Genomic DNA, 24,735 nt, shown 5'->3' on the forward strand with positions numbered 1-24,735 from the left:
GGTTAATGGATGTGTATCCAGTGAAGTTTTTTTGTACTTCTTCCAGTTTAAACATTGAGAGAAATGTTCAGTGACATTCATATCTTTGTTCCTAAGTACTAAGCCAAAACAGTATTATATTTCACATTTTCCCTGAGTGATGGCTGATTTTGACATAATTTATCCATGCATAGAAAAAGAAAACCTTTAGGAGGAATTTATTCTGCAGTATTCTTAAGTAAATAGTTTCTCCCTGCAAATGAGTCTTTTCATTTCAAAGTGATAATACGAGCTTTTAAAACTTCATTTTTTTGGATAAACAACCAACATTTGGCCTATTACTCAACAATATAATTTACTTTGAAGTGTGTAGTTAAGTCACATTAGTTTTCACACATATAATATTGATGATCAATGTCCATGTTTAGTAACAATTACTGTAATTTAAAATGAATACCTCAAAAACTGGGGTGGACACACAGCAAGTTAAACCTATGTTCAAATGAAGTGACTGTGATTAATTATTTTACATCAAATCAGTTACTTCTGTAGGTTTCCTGTGCTATGCTGTGCATGTCAAAGTCATGAATCGGCCCTTTCATTTACAGAATTTGGTTTTCACTTAGTGGTTGCATGTTAGGATTTTAAACTGTGGAAAAATATTTGATTGAATGTGTGTTGAAATAAAGTTGTTAAATAAGAAGAACTAAAAACTGTAACAAGTGCAGATTTTCAATAGATACCATATTAAATTACTTTTAGACCTTTTCACCATGCTTTACAATGCTGGAAAGAACTTGAACTGCAGAACTTTTTATGTTTGCTAATAAATACAGTTATTGAAATGAAAAGCAACAGGAATGCCAGGAGAGGGTTTGGGAAACCCTGCCTTAATGGGTTTGAATTATACTATTATAGTCTACTCAATAGACTTCTCTGTCAATCAACAGAACCCATCACACCATATTTATAAAATACCTGAACAGTCTGGTGTAGGTTCACTGCAATAACTTTTTTCATGCAGTCTTTTATCATTTGAGATGTAAAGAAGTTGGTTTCTCCTTTCTTATCAACTGTTATCTTCCTGAAATCTTCCAAAAGGATAGGACAGATTGCCTTTGTGGGATGCGTCATGTAGATTGGACCATCATATCCCACCATCTCACTCATATAGGGTAAAGCACCACAATGGTCCAGATGAAAATGACTACATGTAGTGAAGATAGAAAAAAAAAAAGCAAAGATTAACAACAATGCAAAGTAAAATGACTAATTGTGTTAAATGTTTCATCCATGTCACACTTAATTTGATGACAAAATGTTTAGATGTCTCAAAAAGACAGTGTTTCCAGTTCAAAAACACAATTTTGGGGGACTGAGGGGAGATACTGTTTGGTCATTGCTTGTGCTGAATTTGCGCATTCTCTGTGCTTGCATGAGTTTTTGTCTGGGTGCTCTGTCTTTTCTCCTGTACTTCAAAACCATGTCAACTTGTGACACTAAATTGGTCAATTACGAGGGGGTGTAGGAGTGTACTTGAAAGTACACTTGCAAGGGACTAGCACGTCATTCAGGTTTGTTTCCTGAATTGTTACTGACATTGCTGGGATAGGTTTCACTCCCTGGATTAAACGCATTCGACAATGGATGGGGTGGGAGAATTAAACAAAGCTTTTTAAATGAAGACATATAGTTAAAAGTAGCAGATACCTGACAATGACACAGTCCAGAAATTCTGTTAGTCTTCCATTTTGAGTAATATATGAGAAATCTGGGAAGCGACGCTGTAAAAACATTAAGATTCATGTAAGAAAATTTATTTTTGTCTGCATAATAGAATACATCCTTTGTAAATGTACCATTAAAAATTAGAAGCTAGGAAATAATAAAACATCTTTTCACCTTATACTGTTATATTAAGCATGAAAGTTACAAGAACTGTGCTTTACTTAGATACTGTCTATTATTATGCTCTGAATTCTTACCTTATAGGCACCTGCACCGAATGGTAAAAGTAACAGTAACAGAAAAAACAATTGCACAACCTGGCTTTACTTAAGCTTTTTAAATTTTTCTTTTTTACCTCCCTCATATAATAGTTACAATGAAACATGAGTATCACAACATGATTGCAAATTCACCTGTGCAAATCGCACAAAGAAACAGCACTGTGTGATTAATTTCTGCATTTTCTCAAACTTCTTTATCCACACAATGCAACTCCAACATTTATTATTTATTTAGACCGCCCCTACTCTATTTCAATACCATTTTTGGTTTAAACAGATTACTATTTTATTAACATTTAAAATAAACAGCAACTGATTTATAATAGCCACACAGTGCTTACAAGATAAAACAGATTTCTCCTTTGTCTGTGCTTCATACTTCTGTTTACAACTCACTGTCAGTTTGCTACACCAAAGTAGCCATCAAGCAGCTGCTGTTTCTTGTTCTATAAACTGCAAGACTCATTCCTAGAGGCCCCAGACTGTTCTGTCAGTGTGTTCAATTCTAATGACTACATATAATTTTTATCGGCATCCTTTATTGCCTTAACAATGAAGCTATTTGATAAACAGTCACTGCTACATCAGACAGCATTATTATTTCTACACATCCTTAGTGTAGTGGTTAGTGGATTAACTTGTAAGAAGCAGATATGCTTTGTGATTCCAATTCAATAAGTCTTAAGTGCCACTCAATTCACTCACTGGGAAAATATTTGATTGACTCAATGCAAAGACCAGAGTACTAGGAAAACCAAGTACAATTAAACTTTGTTCTGCTTAACAAGCAAGACTCTTTATGTTCAATCCACTTAAACTGAAATAAGATAAATGTTTTTGAGTTAAACTTAGATGCATTTAAGCCACTGTATTACAATATTGACTGTGGACAATACAGCTTGACAAAATAAGAATTGAGCAGCATTACATCTATTACACAACCTAAGAAAATATCAAAAAGAGATTAACTGAACATTAGTTTGAGAACAGAGCAATTGTGACAAGAGCAGGCCATTCAGTCCAAAAAGCTTGTTCATTCTATTCACCTAGATTCTCCAAAATAACATCAAGTCAAGATCTAAAGGTCCCTAAAATCCTACGTTCCACCACACTACTTGGTAATTTATATCACATATGAGGTGTCATGACTCCTCTTCTCTCTGCCAAGAATACTTGTCAGACCACCACCAGAACAGTCTGTCAGAACAAAAGTATGTAAAAGAATATTACGGCATTGTAACACTGGCTTGTTGCATATAAAGAATTGCTTAATAAACTGAATGCTACCTCACATTCTGGAGAATATTTAACTTAATTAGGTTTGGATGTATATGTCAAATTTGTGAGGGGTATAGTCATATTTGAAAGATCTGGAATAAATCATGTATACCACCAAACAAATGCCAAGAATGCCCAAACTTGTTTTTTAGTTTGTGGACATGATTTGTTTTGAATGGCTGTTTCTGGTGTCTGTGGTCCTTTGGGAGAAGAAAAACATCCTAAGATTTGTATGAAGTACGTGCTGACCACTGACATTGTCCAGAGGCAGTAAAATTCACAACCTGAATGTTATTCCTTTTAGTGAAATATGTTGGACTGTAACAGCACAAAGACAGTAAATTTCAAAAGATCAGGCAAATCAGCATTTCACCCTTTAAAACAAAGGGGTATGTTAAGTGGTGAGAACTTAATGAGTTCTTCCGATATGCAATAACTGCCTGGTGAAAAATGCCAAGGCTACACATTTTAAAATACACTAGATGAAGATTTTTTTAATTATTTTTATATTTAAAATTCAATATAGATACCATCAAATGATGTATTGCTAAGTCAGACATCATTAATGCATGTTATAAAAAAATAAAGAAATTCATATTATTGTGCCAGTTTTTCAACAGCACCTCCATGTGTATGATTTGTGCATAATCATGTGTGTAATATGTGGAATAAAGCATGCTTGGGAATGTCAGGTGTTATTCTTATTAAGGATTGTATGGGAGATGCTTTTGCAGTTAGTGGGACTAAGCCTGAAAGGTCTGTTATGCTGAAATGGAGCAAGGTGTATTCTGGGAAAGCTGAAAGGTCAAACAGGATTCAGAGTATTTTACATAGTTACAAAGTAAAACAGGCCCTTAGAATTTTTGTATAGTCAGGCTGTTTGCTGCTTCAAGCAGCTTTTGATTCCCATGGGAAGTGACGTTGAGCTTTATGATACCAAATTAGTACCATTATCTGTGATTTGAGAAACTGACTGCTCTTCTAGCAGAAAGAAAGGCAGGTTTATGTGCTGGGAGCAGGGAGAGATAGCAATTAGACTGGTTTTTTTTGCTACTTCTTGTAATAATGGGTCTTTTAATTCAGTTATTTTTTCTGACACTTTTGTATAGAGCTCAGCTGCAAAAATAGATATAGAATAAGATTTAGGATGCCTCCTGGGAGTCTTCCATGGGAGGTACAAAATGTATGGCCCGCTGAGGAAAAAACCCTGAGCAGGCTCCAGGACACTCTATTGTGATTAAATATTGAGTCTGTCGTAGGGGCTACTGCAATCCTCGTCAAAAAGAGCAGAAGGAAAATAGTAATGAATGATGGAGGAAGAATGTAGTATGACAGCAAAAATAAAAGTAAATAAAAAGAATGCAAAGCCAATGGACCACAACACATTTTGAAAGTCCCTGAATAATTAAGATGTGAATAAAGAACTGATATGGAATCAAAATAGTCAACACACTGTTTTATCACAACTGGAGCTCAAAATCTTAGATACTAGAATCTAAATACTAGATCTTGAAAGGCTGTCCTCTCAGTACTGGAGTGTTCTGTAAAATAAGAATCCTGCTCTCTTTCTTTCTTTTTTTTAACCTATGGCCTCAATGTCTTGTCTTGACAGTATGGCTAAATTACTTCTTTCTCATTGGAAATCTCCCGTGGTTATTTCTTTTCACAATTGGCAATCTTGTGAAAAGATTGGAGCATCTTTAGAATCCATTGATAATTGATCTACCTTAATTTCAAAAATGAAAACTTTTTTTTTATTTGATTCCCGTTGATATCATTAAGGGGTTATTTCACATTTTTCCTGATGCTTTTGTTGCCCAATTATTTTTCTCCTCTTTAGCTAAACATTAATTTATTTTAACTCTACTGTGAGGCTCTGAAGTTTGAGGGGGTGGCTTTGTTTGAAGGAACAGAATGTCTCTTGGGGTATACAGTTTTCCCCTTTTTAATTCACCTTGTTTATGTGTATGTCAAATTCCTTGAATCAGTAAAAAAAAATTAATCACAAAAAAAAAAAAAACCTATGACAACAAAATCAGAACTTTGATAAATAAAGCTTACCTCTAGCTCAACCTAACCTGAAATAAAATACAATGATATTTACAAACAAAAAGTCCAAGATATAAGAAAAGCAGTAAAGAAAAGTGATTGAAACACAGTTTACTAGGTACTTGGGATAATTATTTCAATCTGTTGTTGCGTAAAACAAGTAATGCTTTACGTACATCATCGTTAAATCCCATATGCATTCCACAATCCAGCATCACATTTTTACCCCCAATGGATACCAAGATGCAGCTGCGTCCCACATCTTGTCCAGCACCTAATAAGGACACAAGAGAGAGGAATTAAGCTCAGCCTTCACAAACCAAAGTTACACTAGTCTGAAATGTGACTTTTTTTTTCCATAACAGAAGCTTTACATACATTACTGACATATACTGTATACTGCATGGTGGTAAAATTTCCTCTTTAGGTTGCTGCTTGAAAGTGATACTACAGAGGGAACATTTGGGCAGAATAAGCCAAGTTTAGGCAACAACACAAATCTCAAAACTTGTTCCTAAATAGGCCTTATCCATAACAGAAATATTTTTAAAAAGAACTATAACTTGATAAGGGTGCATACACAAACAAAACAATGTTTGGGAAATCATACAAATCAGAAGTACTATACTATCTAAAATCAGGAGTTCAGTATTTACTTACTTGTGTAATTAACACACAGCGAGTCTAGCTATTACTTGGGATGCTCCACATTTCTGTCCACTGAAAACAGCTAAATAAATGTCACATTCAGAATGTATTAATTTCTCTATATTAACTTCAGTTTTTAAGTATGTCCTTTTTAAAAAGGCTGACTTCAATAATAAAAGTACTGTTCATCAACTTTTAATTTTATAATCCAGTTACATGCAAAAGCCTAAATCATAAGTGAAACTTTGGGAACTTTTTGAAATTTAGGCATTACCCAAAAGCACAAAAACAAACTTTTAAAAATGCAAGGTATTCAGCATTTGGTGTTCATCCTAGTGCTTTCTAAAACTGGGCTTTGGCCAAGAAGTTTACTTTCAGTGCCACTTGTGCTAATCAATAATTGTATAATTGTCTGTAGACTATATATTACTGCTTTCCACACAGAAGAATTCATACAATTTCTTAAAGTGGAAATATTTCATAAATATGTCTTTATTTAGTATGAAAATAGCATCTGAATTATTTATATTGCTAAATACTTATATTGATACTTTTACCTACATCATCATCTGTAATGCTGCCTTGCAAAAATTAATCTTGGCTTGCTATGTCCAGTGATAACACATGAATTTCTAAGTCGACTGTACTTAAATCAAGTAAAGTCCTCTTTATTGTTATCTCAGCTGTATACAAAGTATAAAGTACAGACCAACAATGTAATGTGCCACGCCTTAAGACTGAATAATAGTATAACACACTTGACAACAAAAGTGCACAAGACAGGACAGTGTAAAACAGTGTGCTGTACCGAAAAACATATAGGAAATTATTAGGTTATTTCCATAGTTGTTAAGGTTATTAAACATTATTAAATTAACCTAGTTCCAAAATTTAGAACAATAACAGAGTGGTGAAAGCTTTAAGGAGCCTGACAGCTTGGGGGCTGAAGCTGTTAAGTATCCTGGTTGAGCAGGTTACTGTAGCACCATTCACTGGATGGGAGCTGAACAAAAAACAATAGTGGATGCTTTACAGAGGCAGCATTTATTAAAGATGTCTTGGAGAGAATGCAGAGATCACCAATTGTACTCTCAGCTGTCCACACAATCCTCTATAACATCTTACAGATTCTGAACCACACAGTAATACAGCCACTTAGCACACTTTGTCTAACACCCCTGCAATACATGGTAAGGATGGAAAATGGGAAGTGTGTTTTCCTCAACTGTCTCATGAAGTATAAAGTGGTTGTTGAGGTTTATCTTTCACTAAAAGAAGAGTTCTAGTGCTGGGTGAGGTCCTCTGCAGCATGCACTCTCAGGAACTTGATACTACAAACAGTCTCAACACTGCAGCCATTTATTTATATAAAGTGGGCTGTTGACAGAACATGAGTTCCTGAAGTCAACTGTATTGGTTCCCATATTGATTAACTACTACAGGAACAATATTTCATTTTTATTTATTTACTTTCAATACAGCAACTGCTGCTGTATCACTTATCCATTTATCTTCCAATAGATGCATGAAGCTACTACAGTTATTTTATTATTATACTAGTTGTTATTATTTATTACTATCTATTCATTTACCTATTATTTATTTATCTATTTATAGTATAGTTCGTTATTTGTCTTGTGTTTATTTATTATGTTGCACAATGGTGCTGGTGAACATTATTTCATACTAGTATGCTGCCATACGGTGCATGGATGGTATGACAATAAAGTCACTTGATTCAATGTGAAACTCAGTTTCAGGCAAAAAAAAAAAAACTTGACTGAATTCACACTCAACACACTGGACCAAGATTCAGCACCAAGTCCCTGGTAGTCAAAGGAGCAATTAGGAGTTATATTTAGAAAACAATTTATATTTAACAAAGACATTCAATAAACCAATTCTAGTCATATGAATGCTTCAAATGCTATGTAGCGACACTAAGCAGTCTTCTTAACCAATCTAATACCTATTTTTTCCAACATATTTATATTTACATTTACTTGCTTATCAGACACTTTCATCCAAAGTGATTTACAAAAGAGATCAACCTAGTCAAGTAAACATCTGGGGGGCTGTTTGGAAACAAGTGTTACGGGACAACGTTATGAAATTGATTCTCAAAAAATAAAGAGCTCAGAACAAAAAAAAACAAGCTTGTTACAATTTCTAGGTTACAAAATTTTATAGATTGTATCAGCTGGACAGAAATTCAACAAACAAATGAATTTCTTTTAGCACTTCTTAAAAACATTGATGAAGTCAGCATTTTGAATGGAAGTGGGCAGCTGCTTCCACCAGTTAGGAACAACACAGGAAGAGTCTGGTCTGAGATTTGATTAGCACAGCTAAGCTGTAGAGAAGTCGCTCACAAGTGTCTCCATATGCATAGGTGCTGATCTACTGACAACTCTTGTTAGCCATCATCAAGGATTTGAACTTAATACGTGGAGCGGCTGTGAACCAATGTCGTGATCTGAAAAAAGGAATGACATGTGCCAACCTAAGCTAAATGATAAGCAGACGTGCCACTGCATTTTAGATAGATACTTTATTAATCCCAAGGGGCAATTCACATACTCCATTAGCAGCATACTGATGAAAAAGAAAAAAAAAATTGACTCATTTGTAACGAAAAAAACTAGTTTGACTCATCTGCAACGACTTTGTGACACATGGCGGTACTCCTGCCATTAAACAGTTGCAGTAGTCCATACGTGACAAGACCAAATTCTTGATCAGAAGTTGTACTGCATACTTTGTCAGATACCGTCATTTATGGCGAATATTGTACACAGTGAATCTGCAAGACCCAGTGACCGTTACAGCATCAGTCACTAACCACCCCACGAATTATTCCCCACTTGGCGGGTGTTAGCGATATGAAGCCGAGCTAAACATTAACTGGGTGATGAACTAATGGACGAGCTGGGATAACAAGAAGGTCCGTCATATTCACATCCTCCTCACACTAAACCGCTCTTTGCCTTCTTTGAGCCAATGTGTTTACGAATACAATCCAGTTACACAAACCTCCGATAATTAAAATGGTTTGGTTATACTTTATTTCATTATTACAGGTTTTCTTACCTAGCGGCGTGACTTTTATTTCTGGCATCTTCCAGCAGACAAAAACAAGACGGGATTATTCGTTAAAATTATCACCCTCCTTTAAACGCAAGTCTTGAAAAACTGGGTGACATTAGACTTCATTTGATTTCAGCAAAGCACACTACGCATTTGAAAAAAAATAACTATTCAAAAGACAACTAACAGGAAGGAATAGGAATCTTTTTATCTGGAGAAGAATAAAAATATATCTTAAAGAAAACAAAGACGACACTACATTTTGCTTTGGTTGCGAAAGCCTAGTTCAATAAACCCCCTTCTGTTTATAAAACCATTCATTTTTAAATTTCAATATTACGGGGGAGTAAACCAGCTCAATGCTACTATGCAAACACTAGGAAACCGCTTCGGAAGTCTCCATGTTTCACCACCAGCACATGCTAAGCCAATCAAGTGCGCGATTTCTCTATAGTCACGCCTGCTATTTGCAAAATTATCCAATCGTTGTAGAAATTGTTGTCTCTCGTGTCACACTAAGTGCAGTTGCGCGTCTTTCTTCTTGCATGTTTGGTTGGCTGACGGCGCTCTTACGTCCCGGTCTTTGGCTTAGAGACGCTCACTTCCGGGGAGCGATGGCTGACTTTGAGGTGGATGAGAAGTTTAGTTTGAAAGAAGTGCTGGTCACATTTCAGTCCTGTCTTACTGACAACGAAGAAGTTCTAGTCGACAGCTATGTAGCAGGATGGAAGGGTCTAGTACGGCAAGTATTTGCGTTTTCATTATTTAATTGTATGTTATTGTAATGATTTTCAGACTTGGAAAACCTGCTTAACGCAGCCCAACGTGCTGAGGTACTTGGTCATGGATCTGTCAGTATTGCACTGAAGCGAAATAGGAAGAAAATAAAATAAAATGAGGGTTTGCGGTTAATTAAATCGTTGGTTTATTATAATGACTTTTATAACTTTAGGTAAAACGATTGATTAAATGTTTTACGAGATTAAAGGTCACACATTGACACTATTGCAGTACTGTAATTATAAGGGTCAATTTACTTTCCTCAGTATTTACTTGAATGAAACTTTAAAACAAATAATTTGCTACCTGGAGTATGACTGTAGTTTTTACCTTTGCATTACTAAATAGATTCCCAGTTCGACTCGGATATTACTAGCTGTAGGCTCATGCTGTAACTTTCCACAGATTACATGTCAAATAACATGGCTATACATTCTCCTCCATTCTTAGGCCTTACTGATTAATTCAGCTAAGTCTGTCTGGTTGACAGACTTGGCCTTTGCACCCAGAATGCTTTATGCTTTTATCTAATGAAAAAAGTCACCTGTGTAACAGCTCTGATTCCAAATTAATTTCATTTCTGAGTCTAGATACATCTATGGAACTGTGGACTGAGTCTCAAACTTTTTTTAGTTTCCTCAGAATTCCATTCAATTTTACTGTGCCAAGAGAGGTTTGTTTTGTTTTACAAAGATCCATGACATAATATTAAAAAGCATCACAAAGAAAACTGCCATCAAACATAAACTTAGTACAAATAAGTAAAATATTGCAGTGAGCATAATAGTTATGGCAAAACATTAAATTCAATATACTAGACATAAAAATTAAACCAACATTTAGACTTGAGTGGTGAATGATGCAAATGCTAAGTGTTCATCCAGTGATTTAAGCTTGTGTATGGTTGTTAAAATTGAACTTCGATTTCCTTAAAAGCCAGTTTTGAGTTTATTTTTTTCCTCCATATATTTATAACTTAACAATATCCACTGCTTGGTCTTTGATGAGTGTTTCTAGAGGGTGAATGGTGTTTCTGCTGAAAAAATTGTTTGCCACAGGACAATTATTGGTTTCATTCTCATTCAGTAGGATTACAATCACCATATTTTAAGGTGAAACTTAACTTTCTGACAAACAGGCCCCAGTCAGGCAGGATTGGCACCAGGAACTCCTCTGCACTATTCACCAACATCGGTGTTCCATAAGGCTGCTGCCTAAGCCCACTGCTATACAGTCTATTCACTGTGACTTTGTAGTAAAGCATGAGTGCAACTGCATCATCAAGCTTGCGGACAACACCACCATCAATAACCTCATATGCGATGATGATGAGGGCGCTTACAGGAGGTAAGTAAAAAGTCTAACTGTATTGTGCATTGGCGGTAATCTCTCCCTGAATGTTACCAAGACAAAGGAGGTCATTGCTGACTTCAGGAAGGGCAAAGGCTAATGCTCCACCCCACATCAATGGCACCCCTGTCCAGAAAGTTAGTAGCTTCAGGTTTTTGGATGTCCAAATCACTGACTGCCTTTCATTGTTTGTGTACACCACCTGCATCCTCAAAAAAGGCTCAGCAAAGTCTTTTTCCTGAGGAGGCTAAAGAGTTTTGGTGTAGAAACCAAAATACTGGTCAGCCTCTACTGCTGCATTATTGAAAGTTTCCTGAATGGATCATCAGTGTGGTTAGGGAACCTGACTTGCCAGGATTGCAGTCTCCTCCAAAGGACTGTCCGTAATGCTTCTAAAACCATTGGGGTGGATCTTCTGAAGCTTGATAACATCTACTCCACCTGATGTCCGAGATCCACCATTATCTCTGATGTCAGCCATCCAGCTCATCCCGTTTTCACGTCTGCCCTCTGGTAAACGTTACCTGAGCCTCACCATGTGCTCCATCCACTTACGGTACAGCTTCTTCCCCAAGGCCATAACATCACTGAACTCTCTGAAACCTGATCTTACTTTTCCTGTACTGTGCCTACCTGCTGGTTCATATGTAATTCTACTGTATGTTACATGTGTACTGCCATCTATAATTTTGAACTAGTTAAAGAGTGCAGTCTTTATGTCTGTACAGTTCTGTTTTGCATTTTGCACATTAGGCCATTCTTTTGCTACTCCTATTTATTTATACATCATCACATTGCCAGTATATACTTCTCTGCAAGCCCATCCTGCTACTGCAACAGAAAAATTCCACTATGCTCTAGCTATGTATGTAACAATAGTGATCTGATCCAATTTAATCTTATAATGAGTTAATACCAGTTAATTTGTAAGACCAGCTTTTCTGCCGAGGAATCTTCATTGTACACATTGTCCTATTTACATGACTAAAGTACACTGGGCTGAATTGGTTTCCTCGTGTATAGATTTATATAACTAGTGCTCCCATTAGTTATGGCTTTGCTGTGCCACATTTGCACTCGGTGAGTGAGCTGGAGCTGCAGGTGGTTGTTAAAATAACAAAGCTGCAGTTTAAAGTCCAAGTTCAAGTTAACTGTCATTCACACATAGTACAAATGACATTCCTACTTTTTCCTATAGATTTGTGCTATATGTATGATACCAAAAGCAGAAATGAATACAATTTCATACAGTTAATGGAACATCCAGTCACAGGGAAACGGGATCCTATCCCAACAAGCACTGGGCACAAGAAACAATCTAATATATAATATATGAAAGACATGGTCATGATATTATACTGCCAGTTTGGACGGACCACACTATGCAGCTGTGGTGAGAACAGATTGAGACTTCTCCGATTACAATGCTACAATATGAGTTTGCAAGATATGTTTATCTTCCATTGTGGTGAGCACAGGTCATGCATTTTAACATACTAGTGGAAAGTGAAAAAAACACACCGAAGGAATCCAGTGCAGAATAATATAGCAAACAAAGGGAACAAACAAGAGACTCAATGTCTATCCTCATTGTTAGATTTGAATGCATTCGCTGTTACCTGTAAAAAAAAATTGTAAAGTTGTCATATTGTTTAAACTAGGAGAATGAAACATAGATGGAAATGTCTAAAGCCAACTACCAGTGTGATAAGCTGGTAAAGCCTCTGGTTAATTTGCACACTACAGCCAAACACAGTCCATAAGCATGATGTCAGATAATTCTTAGGTGAAACTTGTTGTCTTTTTTAGATGCTGCTGCATAGCTGTGGTGCTCTAATGTTTTGCTAATTTAGTGGTACTGTGTAGGCAGGTAACTGTTAGATGTGTTTTTTTTCAGAAAGGCCGCATCTACTCATGCTGTAAATTGTGCAACATAGTGTGCTCTAGAGACCGCTTGTGAATTCCCATGGCCAAAACACTCACCAGACCTTTCCTTAATCAAAGAAGTATGAGACTTGATTGGATGGCATGTCTTCTGCACCCAGCTACTAGCAACAAAAAAACCCAACAAGATGGACTTACGTTCCACAGGAGGGCATTCATCATCTTTCTGATCATTTGTATGCCAGTGTGCATAGTGGTGTAGGGGGTTGTCGCACCTCCTATTAATGGGAATATGCTGTTATCTTTGACATCTTGTGCTTGTAATTGCATTCTACACACTTGTATTACTGTTCTTCTCAAATCTCGGTTCCATCATTTAACACTCATAGGGTCATCTTTTGTCATTCTCCGCTAGTATTTGTGAATGTGTGTGTGTGTGTGTATAGGTATATATAAAACATGCTTGCTCTCAAATCTTATGATATACTGTCAGCAGCTGGCTGATAGGCAGTGTTCTCTGCCATTGGCAGCAGCAGATGTCTCTGAACTTACCAAGATGCTTCATTTATTTCTATCTGTGGATTAGCTATGCACGGAAATAATATGACAGTGGCTCTATCCAAGCCAACTCCAAATGCACCAGATGGTTTCTGATTAACCAAATATTACTGTTCATTTCTATAAAAAGAAACCTAACACACTGTTATACCTAAATGTGTGTACAATAATATGTTTCTTTTACGCTCTACATAAATGATAGATGTTGTATTCTATGTTGCTACTACTGACACAAGTTTTTATGAGATGAAATAGAAGAAAAGCACATTTATCTACTAATAAGAGTCCCATTTCTGACAGGTTGTATATCTGGTTTTTCTTTTATAATATCTCCAAAAATGTTAATAAAAACTTAAGTATGGTCATTTTCTGAGAGACTAAATATGTCATCTTGTGATTCGGTTAGTGTGTACATTGTGTTGGTATGGTAATCACATTTTCTTTTAACCTTTCAGATTTATGAACAGCCTGGGACCTATCTTCTCATTTATCTCAAAAGATGCTGTGAACAAAATGCAGATTATGGTAAACCACCGTAATGGCGAAAATGGAGATAAGTACCTAACGATTCAGTCCATGATACAGTATGAACTAAATAACAACCTAGTGGATCTTAAGAAGAGAGGTGACTACTCAGAGTCAGGCTGTCGCACAATTCTCCGCCTCCACCGGGCCCTGCTTTGGTTGAAGCTTTTTCTGGAAAAACTGAGAACCAGCTCAGAAGATGACAAGACATCCATCATGTGTACAGAAGCCTACAATGACTCACTGGCAGAGCACCACGGCTGGGTAATCAAGAAAGCAGCTACAATGGCTTTCTACGCCTTGCCAGTGCGAGCCACCTTCTTTGAGGTTATGAATGTAGGTTCACAAGAGCAAGTAGTTAGCATGTTAGGAGAAGCCGTGCCTCTAATATTTAAAGTTCATGAGATCACAGAAAACTTGTACAGCCAGAACAACCTGCTTGAATTACCTTAATAATGCACTTACAGGGACTAACAAAGGAGTGATACATCTAGATAATAAGATAATAAGAGGGCTCCACATGTGTACTACTGCTATAGTTGTCTTCAGGTACTGCTTTATATTAGAATAGAAGGAAATATTTTTTATGTATGTCCTTCATTGGTGCTTCATTACTCACTTTTCATAAGTGTATTCCCTACTATTTTTCCATATTTTCATTCCTAGAAATTCTATTGGGCACATAATCAAGACATGCTAATGTTGTGAGTTTTTACTATGGTGTTTTAATTGCAATTATTGGGTAGTTAGATTCAACAGTAATTTTCTTGCACTTTTTTTTGCTTATGTGTAAAAATGTGACTTTTTGATGTTAAAATAACTAGATATTGTGTTTCCAAGCATAATGAATTTCAAAGTACACCAGTAATGAAAAGGATTTTACACATTTTAACTAAAAAGGCTGATCACATATTTTTCATGTAGCGAGGTTTCTTTTGTTCTGCTTTTTAGAAAGAAGCTTAAATGTTTATTACTACACACAAATCTACTGTACACACATAATTTATATGCATTTGTGACAATAGGGTTATGTCTGTTGCCTTTATCTGTGAAGCCCTGATTATTTTAATGATTAAATGGGACCAAACAAGATGTATGTAATTGAGAGTATGGGAGGCATTTGTCTCACTTCTGTGTATGCTGTTTCTATGTAACAATAGTACTGATTGTGAGAAACTTAAGAAAATTCTGAGCTTTCAGAACTTAAACTTCCTTCTTGTAGTTGCATATCCTTTTGGTTTGCACGGGAGTTCTGGGGATTATGTCAGATTTGTAAGATCATTGTGTTTGCCATTTGTGTATTTTAGTTTAAGGGAAATAGCTGAATTCTTGTTAATGTAATGTAGATGAATTTCTTCAAATATTTATATTGTTGTTAACTTGTACTAGAGGGTAATTCCTTTTATGATACCGTAAATAATATTTTATTAATTTCTTACTGTTTGCCCTGATAAAGTATTCATGTCTTCTGCTTCCTTTAAAGCTTTTTTATTTGAATGTCAAGAGCACAGTAATCTGAATTTAGAAGAACAAAACTGATACATCTCAATTCAGTGCTAAAAAATCTTAATTCCATGTTTTATATGCATTATTTACTTGTCTTGCTCCTCTGAATACGCAGAGTTGTCAGGATTAGATGTTGTCATTTTACCACAGGGCATTTTATTATCTTAAGAACAATACACACTTGTGTCTAATGACAAATAAATCACGGCCACTGTTTTCTGTAGATGTAATATGTTTGTCCCTTCAAGCTATGTAATGTAACTTGACAATTTCATTTGGTTTGTAACTACTGGTTAACTTCCAGGTGTGTAGCTTTTATGTGTAAGTAACACAAAGACCAGAAAAACACTTTTTTTGAAACTTGAAGTTATTTTTAAGGAATGTTTCAAAATGTTGTGTGACTGACAGAAAAGAGGAGTGCAGCATTTACAAATCATTCATCTCCAAGCTTTATCCCATATACAAGCCTACTCCTGTTGTAAAGCTATAAAATGAAGTGAAACGCCTGACAAAGTGTTAACAGAAAGGCGGTTTACATTAAGTATTTAATTATGTTTCTTTCCTGTAATTATGTCTTTGGAACTTTTTCAACAAGACTTTATAGGGTAATTTATTTAATTAATAAAATTGTCATTTGTATAATTCTTCATGGCTATAATCGGAGTTCCTTTACTTTGGATATGTCTTGACTAATTTTATAGATGTTTTTCACAGCACTTTATAATGGTATTCATTTAAATAAAATGTCTGAAAAATCAAACATTTTCAATGTTGTTTGTAATGTGTTTGAATTTCCATATTTGCCACAGATTAAACCCCAAGGCTAACTCATTGTGTGACCCTGAGTGAGACATTTAGCCTGTATGGTACTGCTGTTTTATTAACAATTCTTGGGATGGTCTTCACTGTTCAAAGGTGCCATATAAAAAAATTGTAATATTGCATACCAATGTAAACATTGAAAGTTGCTATATAAAAGTAATTTGCATTTGATTATTTATTAATGCAAGAAGGCATAAAATTTTCATTTAGGATTAAAAAAAATCCCACTGCATTTTTTAGAATGGAGTAGCATTTCATCTATATAAATAAAACAGTAACCCATTTGGATGTCTGTTTGCTAATTGCACAAAACATCTGAACTGATTTTCACATGTGCCTGGCTATTGGTCCACATTAAAATATCGCCAACATGTCATGTTGGGTGGAGGGGTTATAATGGGAGGGGGCAACTAAAAAGTCATCAATTTGGGGACTAAAAACCCCATCATGTAGCAGGAGCATGCTAGGGCTGATGGAGGACTTCATCATCAGCTTGCACAGTTTATTCTACTGGCCAAAACATGATCTTAAGACCACAGTTACCTGCAGAGTTTTCTATTCGACTAATCCAAATAAAAGTTTAATTGTCTTGCTGTCCAAGAGTATGTCTTTTTGTCTCATCATAGATTTTGTTTAGCCTTGTTGAATTTCTAAAAGGTAGTTTATACAGACAATGTTGGGTAATGTAGGTAATATCACTATAAACACCGAGATTAACCATCCTAAAAAAACATGAAACCTATTTCTAGAGAAATAAAAATTATATGAGTAGTGAGTTCTAAAAACTATGACTGTTCTTATCAAGGTTCTTGGGTGGAAAGGGCAGCAATTAGTGCTTGCAAGAAGCTGAATTTGGTAATACAGTTATGTGAAGATCTGGAAGAGATGGGTATATAAAACTTATACAAAGTTACTCCTGATTACTGAAACTCTTTAAATGTATCAGTTACTTTAGTCTTTCATATGCTGCCCTTCACTTTGCTGTGTGGCCTTCTGATCTTTGGGTGCAAAAGACATTAAGATAGTGCTCATGGCACTATGAGACTATTGGTGTTTCACAAATGGTGTTACTGAATATACTCAATGTTGCATTGTAATGATCTTTATATATTCCCTCCTCATTAGATTTTTTATTTGGCAAACACTTTCTTTAACAGAACCTTAAAAATTCTGGTACTATGGAAAAAAAAAAACCCAACAAACTGTTAAAGCAAATTGCAAGAAGCATAGACAATAGTCTAAAAAAAGAACAGCATGTGGAAGGAAGATGTGTAGAGCATTGCTAAAAACTGGTGACGTTAAAGCTGTTATTGTTATTGATAAAAGAAAAATCAGAAACGTCAGTTATTTTCCATAATGTTTAATGAGAAACAACTTTTGTTTGCTATAATGAATGCCTAAAGATTTTAATTTGAAAATCAAAATCAAATTAGGGATCTAAGGGTTAAAGAGTGAAACAGAACTGGGTCAGGAGCAACATGTATTTTTTAGGGTGCTTGAGACATGTTTAAAATCTTTTGTTAGCACACCCTGTAAGCAAACAGACAGACCACGATAAAGAGTTGGGGCACCACCCTGGTCACTCCATATACAGTAATTGGAATGCAGCAATACAAAAGAAAATGTAATCATTATGAAAATGTCTTTTCAGACACAAATTCCAAAATTATCTATTTCAAGATGGCAGATCTACGAGGCCTAAGTCCTTCTGACAGGAAGAGTAGGGTTCAGGTGGACAGACACCGGAAGTGACATTAAAGGTGTTACAGCTGTCAATCATCTGGTGTGCAGAAAGAGAAAAGGCATTAGGACACAGTGCCAACCTCTAGAGCGACAGGGAATTCCCAGAGCTCTTAAGCTGTCCACTATGCACACGCGCTTGACAACCTATTAACCAAAAAGCAGAGCAGTGGGATTAAAAAATCTGTCCATTTTATGAATGACAACACAAACTAGCTAATCATGAAAGTGATGTGAAAAACATATGCAAAATACGGAAGTATTGCGGTACAGTGTGTGTGGAATAACACAATGCCAAGATTAGTGCAAGACAAATTCAATGATCAATCTTTTACAATCAGAGACATGTACCAGACTGGGATTCAAATGCATTTCTCAGGTTTTGTGAGGTGGCAGTACTGACCACTGTGTCACTATGCTGTCCTGTCTTAGTATTTTCTCCTTTAATTCTGTGTTGTATTTCACTTAATCTTTAGCATACCAGAGGTCTCATGGAGCCCCTCATTTACCACAATGATCACTACCTTCATTCTTATGAATAACAATAAGCCCAGAACAGAGTCAGAGGAACGAGGTCACACCACCTAGTAGACAAACACTGACAAAGAAGAGGTATGTGGGGCTGGAATGTAGTATGCAGACAGAGAAAATTAGACTGAAAGGAGGCAGAATTTACGTTATCAGAGAAGAAATTCCTCATGATGATGCTAATTGTCTCTGATCTGGGAATTCTGACAATCTTGTGTTCAACACGATGAAGCTGCAGCCAGATGCAAAAAGGCCAAGACTCAAGGGGCTGTGGAGGGGTGCATGGAGTGCTGTTATTTTCCTTGTTTGTTTGTTTTTGTCCACATGTTTGCCTGTCTGGGATTTCTACCAGCTTTTACAGTGATATTTACAGTAGACTGAGGTGTTGAGTCCGGCTGTTTTCAACATATTAAATTTTGTGAGCGTGTAGAGAGTTAGAGCTTGTCCCAGAAATCATGAGCTTGGATCAAAAAACAGCCTTGCGTGAAATGCCAGTCTTTCCAAGTGCACATTTATTCACACTTGGGCCTTTTTGGTGTCTATGAAGTGCATGAAATATGAGGTTTGTTAGACAAAAAGTATTTATTTCTACAGCACATTTTCATACAAACAATATAGTTTCAAAGCACTTTACAAGATGAGAAAGAAGCAGTTACATGTAAAGATAGATAGATAGATAGATAGATAGTGAAAGGCACTATACAATGATAGATAGATAGATAGATAGATAGATAGATAGATAGATAGTGAAAGGCACTATTCAATGATAGATAGATAGATAGATAGATAGATAGATAGATAGATAGATAGATAGATACTTTATAATCCCAAGGGGAAATTCACATAATCCAGCAGCAGTATACTGATACAAAGAAACAATAAAAGAAAAACAGATTAAAATTAGATAAGAATAATAGCGCCTAGGTTGTTTACAAAAAATAACAATGCACACTTACATAAGATAGATATACAATTAAGAGAAATAAACTCCTTAAATTTAGAATTCTACAATACTCTTTGGAAAATCTGGAAATTCAACACACAAATCATTGCAGCTGGAAATCGAACTGAGGTCCAGTCACTGCGCTATGCTAGTATGCCAAACAAATGTAGTTTTCAAAATGCCAATGTAAAAAATGCAGAAAAAAATATTGTAAATTGATCACATCCTCGAGAAATAACTTCAAGTAAGTAAATGTGTCTTGGCTGTCAATGTTCACTTTTATTTATGGTTACCCCACAAAATCAAAAAAAGGTGGTACTGGTTTATTTGAAGCAGGGTCACCAGAAACACAAACACGATCGATCCAGCATCACTTATGGATTCATCAGAATGACTTGCAGTTTCACGGTCCGTTTCAGTTTCACTGTCTGAAGACAGATTCACTCCGTCATCACTGTTGATGAGAGGCTCCTCAACATCACTGCTCGCATCACTGTCAAGAACCTGCAACGCCTTGACTGATGAAAAATGTTTCTTACAAGACTCCATTGTGAGGCTAGGAGAAGATGCATCTATACCGTTGTCCAAGTAATACTCGGGCCTGACGCTAAAGGAACACACAGCTATACGGTTGCCTATGTAATAATCAGGACTAATGCTGTTAGCACATTTACAGCCCGAGTAATCCTCGGGTCTAATGCTTACATGAGGCATGTCTGTAGAGTTGCCCGAGTGACACTCGAGACTAATGTTTTTAACACTGTTTTCACAGCCCGAGTTATGCTTGGATCCAATGCTAAGGAGGTTAATAGGGTGAAGTCAGCTAAAGTGGAGCATATTTGTTCAGTAATTGTTTGTATTCCAAAAGAGCTGGCACAACAAAGGTTTTCCTGATAGCGTCCATGTTGGTTTTCTGAATGTTTTACTGGAACACGTTCAGCTCGAAAGTTTTCAAATTTCAAAATTTCCCATTGGAAAACATTGGTGAATTTGTGAACTCGTCCATCTTAAAACGGATTAATATTCTGTGCGACTTCAACTGTAATGAGTTTACTGTTTCAAGATTTACTTTGAAAACGTTTGCATGAACTTATGTATTTTGGATCTTTTGTATATTTTTCTCTTTTACTTGTCTGACAGCCACTTGAATACCCAATGCCGGTGAGTCATACGCCGGGAAGAGCAAACGCCAGCAGCTCACATAGCAGCACCCTCTCCTGGTTCTTTAGGTAAGTTAACTAACAGAATACAAAAAAGTCGCTTCTCTGGAAATAAACGGAAGGGGAAAGCAATTATGTAAGAATATGTAGGACTGTATTGATTGAACAATATTATCTGCAGATTATTATTGTAAAGAATCGACTTTACCAACTGGCAGTAAGAATTAATTAGTAACACGGGAAAGGCGCAGCTGCCCTAAGTGATACAAACAGGATGAGTTTAACAATGGAGAGCGGCATCGGGAGCTCGGGGGGCTTCTGCGGTTTAAGCCTCAAATCTCTGATGCCCATCCCCTGATCTTTTAGTCCCAGGCGTGAACAATCACGGCAAGCCCCTGATCTTCTTACCCATTGTGTACTATTCGTATCAGAAAATAAACCAGCTCCTTCCCAAGTTCTTATTTATTTATATCATTTTAACAGACTACTGTGTTTAAATTAATATTAATAGGTAGATGGGGGAGTTATTTCAATTCCTTTTCTCCAGACATAGGGTAATATTGATGCTGATGTTATACTAGTACTGTATTGTTCATTTTGTATTAAAATATATTTTTCGATTGCTAATTACTAGATGCTACTCTTTTAGGTATACTTTCAAAAATGTTATGTTTAAAAAAATTGAACATCAACTAGTCACAGACCCTCCACCGCTAACAAACATCAATCAATTACATTTTCATATCACTTCAATTGCAGTCTAGATAGATAGATAGATAGATAGATAGATAGATAGATAGATAGATAGATAGATAGATAGATACTTTATTAATCCCAAGGGGAAATTCACATACTCCAGCAGCAGCATACTGATAAAGAACAATATTAAATTAAAGAGTGATAACAATGAAGGTATAACAGACAGACAATAATTTTGTATATTAACGTTTACCCCCCCAGGGTGGAATTGAAGAGTCGCATAGTGTGGAGGAGGACCGATCTCCTCAGTCATCAGTGGAGCAGGACGGTGACAGCAGTCTGTCGGTGAAGCTGCTCCTCTGTCTGGAGATGATCCTGTTCAGTGGATGCCGTGGATTCTCCAAGATTGACAGGAGCCTGCTCAGCGCCCATCGCTCTGCCACGGATGTCAAACTGTCCAGCTCCGTGCCTACAATAGAGCCTGCCTTCCTCACCAGTTGTCCAGGCATGAGGCGTCCTTCTTCTTTATGCTGCCTCCCCAGCACACCACTGCATAGAAGAAGCCGCTCGTCACCACCCTCTGATAGAACATCTGCAACATCTTATTGCAGATGTTGAAGGACACCAGTCTTTTAAGGAAGTGTAGTCTGCTGTGTATGAAAGCTTTTGAGCCACCACAAGTCTATCTGTGCTCCATTTTGAACTCCTTTGTAAAGTCCTGTTAAAAAGCATGTATTTAATGTTGTCTACTAACACATGGAATTGTATTCTGTTACCGCTATTACTTTTGTGACTCAGTCTTACAAAATTATTGCATAAACAAAACTGTACTAACTGACTCTTGGATGAGGTAAATAATAAATGTGAAATGCTTTCAAATCCGTTAACTTAGTCGCTGAACGCACCTGAATGTTAAGCCATGCGTACACTTTCCAACTTGTTTATAAAGGGTGTAGCAACCAATGTCAAGGGTGGGTTGAAATGCTGGAAGAATGCTGTGTAACAAAGAGACAGGAGGAGATAATAAATCTTTGAGGCACCACAAAGGTTATTTATTCAAATAAAACATGAGGTACAGCATGTAGAAAAAAGAAAAATAGTTGTGATGATGCAAGCCTCCAAGAAAGACTGATTAAGATGGTGTTGCTTCCACTGGTAAAGAGTATTGGCAGGAAGAGGCGGATCCATATGGGTGGAAACTAGAAGCAATGTCAGAGTTGTCATGGTTGTCCATCTTCTGGTCTACAGAGAGAGAGGAAGAGAAAAGGCATTAGTCAACAGCACCCTCAGGCTTTCCTGGGGAAGATTACAATTATCTGACACCAGGGGTGTCGCAGTGGCCGCTGGTTTTCATTCTAACCCTTTTCCTAATCAGTGACCAGTTTTCACTGCTAATTAAATTATTTTTCACATCATTTTAATAGCCCTGTTTTTAAGGATTCAGTGCTCTAAGTTGATTCTTTTCTTCATTAAATGACAGCCAAACAGAAATGAGACCTAAAACGAGCCAACAGATGACCAGCTAAACTGGAGCTTCAAACTCCAACCAATTTCATTCCAATCACTCTCTTAATGAGAAGCCGATTCTTGATGTTAATTAAGCCCGTTATTTAATTCCATGGCCTGTTGCTGCTCTCATTCTGCCACAGCAGACTTTTCCAAAACTGTTGATTTTCTGCTTTTTCTAAGAACACCACCAAAATGTTTTGATAACCTGAGAGATCAACCTTACTGAGACCATCACCTTTCTTTATTTCAGATATTGTGTGATGGGCACAGGTGAGCTGGTCCCGTGGTGGCGTGTTTTGTGTCTCACTATTGTTTGGCTGCTAAATAAGGTAAAAGGATCAACAAAGAGGCCTTAAGGCAAAAGAAGTTAATTAGCAGCAAGAACCGGTCACTAATTAAGAAGATGGTTAGAATGAAAACCTGCAGCCACTGCGGCCCCCCAGGACTGGAGTTTGAGACGCGTGCCTTAAACTGTCTCCTGTACACATGTATGTGACACCTGGATCAAGCAGTTAGTGTGGCCTTAAAGGGTATGTACAGTAAACCCTCGTTTATCGCGGTTAATCCGTTCCAGACTCTACTGCGATAAATGAATTTCTGCGAAGTAGGATTCTTTATTTATAAATCTAATATTTTCGCAGTTAGAGCATAGAAAACGTGTTTACGACCTTCTAAATATGTTTTTTAACATTATTAGAGTCCTCTAGACATGAAACAACACCCTTTAGTCAAAAGTTTAAACTGTACTCCATGACGACAGAGACGACAATTAAAAGAATGCAAACATATCTTCCTCTTCAAAGAAGTGCCCGTCAGGAGCAGAGAATGTCAGAGAGAGAGAGAAAAGTAAACAATCAAAAATCAATAGGACTGTTGGGCTTTTAAGTGGAAGCACCACGATAAAGCGGCCGCAAGGAAGGGATCAATGTGAAGGTAGTCTTTCAGCATTTTTTAGAGGAGCGTCTGTCCGTATCTTCTAAGCAAACAGCCTCTGTGCAAACAGCCCCTCTGCTCACATCCCCTCCGTCAGGAGCAGAGAATGTCAGAGAGAGTGAGAGAGACAGAGAAAAGCAAACAATCAAAAATCAATGCGGGCTGTTAGAGCTTTGAAGTGTGCAAAGCACCGCGAGGGAAGCATATCGTATATCATTGAGGAGTTTTATTTAATATGTAATACATGCTCTGATTGGTTAGCTTCTCAGCCATCTGCCAATAGCGTACCTTGTATGAAATCAACTGGGCAAACAAACTGAGGAAGCATGTACCATAAATGAAAAGACCCATTGTCCGCAGAAATCCGCAAACCAGCGAAAAATCCGTGATATATAGTTAGATATGCTTACATTTAAAATCCGCGATGGAGTGAAGCCGTGAAAGTCGAAGTGCAATATAGCGAGGGATCACTGTACTCAGATTAATAAAAGAAAATTCGAGAGAGGTTTTGAAAGGGCATTACGGGGAAGAAATAAAAATGTATCATCATCAATTCCCTCTACTTCTAATAATGTTTCCAAACCCATGGAATTGGGGAAACACTAATTTAAAAATAAAGGGATGACAGAAATGTTCACAAGGACACGTGTTCTACTGCGGGGAGGCAGGTCACTTTAGGGGAACTAAAGAGCTCATTCTGTTGAAGCGGTTGGTAGGGTGGGCATTCATAATCAAACCTTGAGTAATT

The 24,735-nt window shown here is 36.7% G+C and overlaps 2 protein-coding genes across 2 annotated transcripts in view; one reads left to right on the top strand and one right to left on the bottom strand.

The window, feature by feature from the left end:
- Positions 1 to 9,463, bottom strand: part of ints11 (integrator complex subunit 11) — a 39,913-nt gene extending 30,450 nt beyond the window's left edge. The window contains exons 1-4 of the mRNA XM_039755749.1: positions 9,054 to 9,463; positions 5,492 to 5,589; positions 1,690 to 1,763; positions 958 to 1,186 (exon numbers count right to left, since the gene is read on the bottom strand). Coding sequence (XP_039611683.1) covers positions 958 to 1,186; positions 1,690 to 1,763; positions 5,492 to 5,589; positions 9,054 to 9,081 — 429 coding nt within the window. The 5' untranslated portion in view covers positions 9,082 to 9,463. The remainder of the gene's footprint in view (positions 1 to 957; positions 1,187 to 1,689; positions 1,764 to 5,491; positions 5,590 to 9,053) is intronic.
- Positions 9,464 to 9,586: 123 nt separating this feature from the next.
- LOC120530928 (ceramide-1-phosphate transfer protein) lies at positions 9,587 to 16,395 on the top strand. Its single transcript, XM_039755754.1, has 2 exons — positions 9,587 to 9,792; positions 14,078 to 16,395. The coding sequence occupies exons 1-2, from the start codon at positions 9,596 to 9,598 to the stop codon at positions 14,598 to 14,600; spliced, it is 720 nt and encodes a 239-aa protein (XP_039611688.1). The 5' UTR covers positions 9,587 to 9,595; the 3' UTR covers positions 14,601 to 16,395.
- Positions 16,396 to 24,735: the final 8,340 nt, after the last annotated feature.

Source organism: Polypterus senegalus, chromosome 6 (assembly GCF_016835505.1).
Source record: "Polypterus senegalus isolate Bchr_013 chromosome 6, ASM1683550v1, whole genome shotgun sequence".
Classification (NCBI taxonomy): Eukaryota; Metazoa; Chordata; class Cladistia; order Polypteriformes; family Polypteridae; genus Polypterus; species Polypterus senegalus.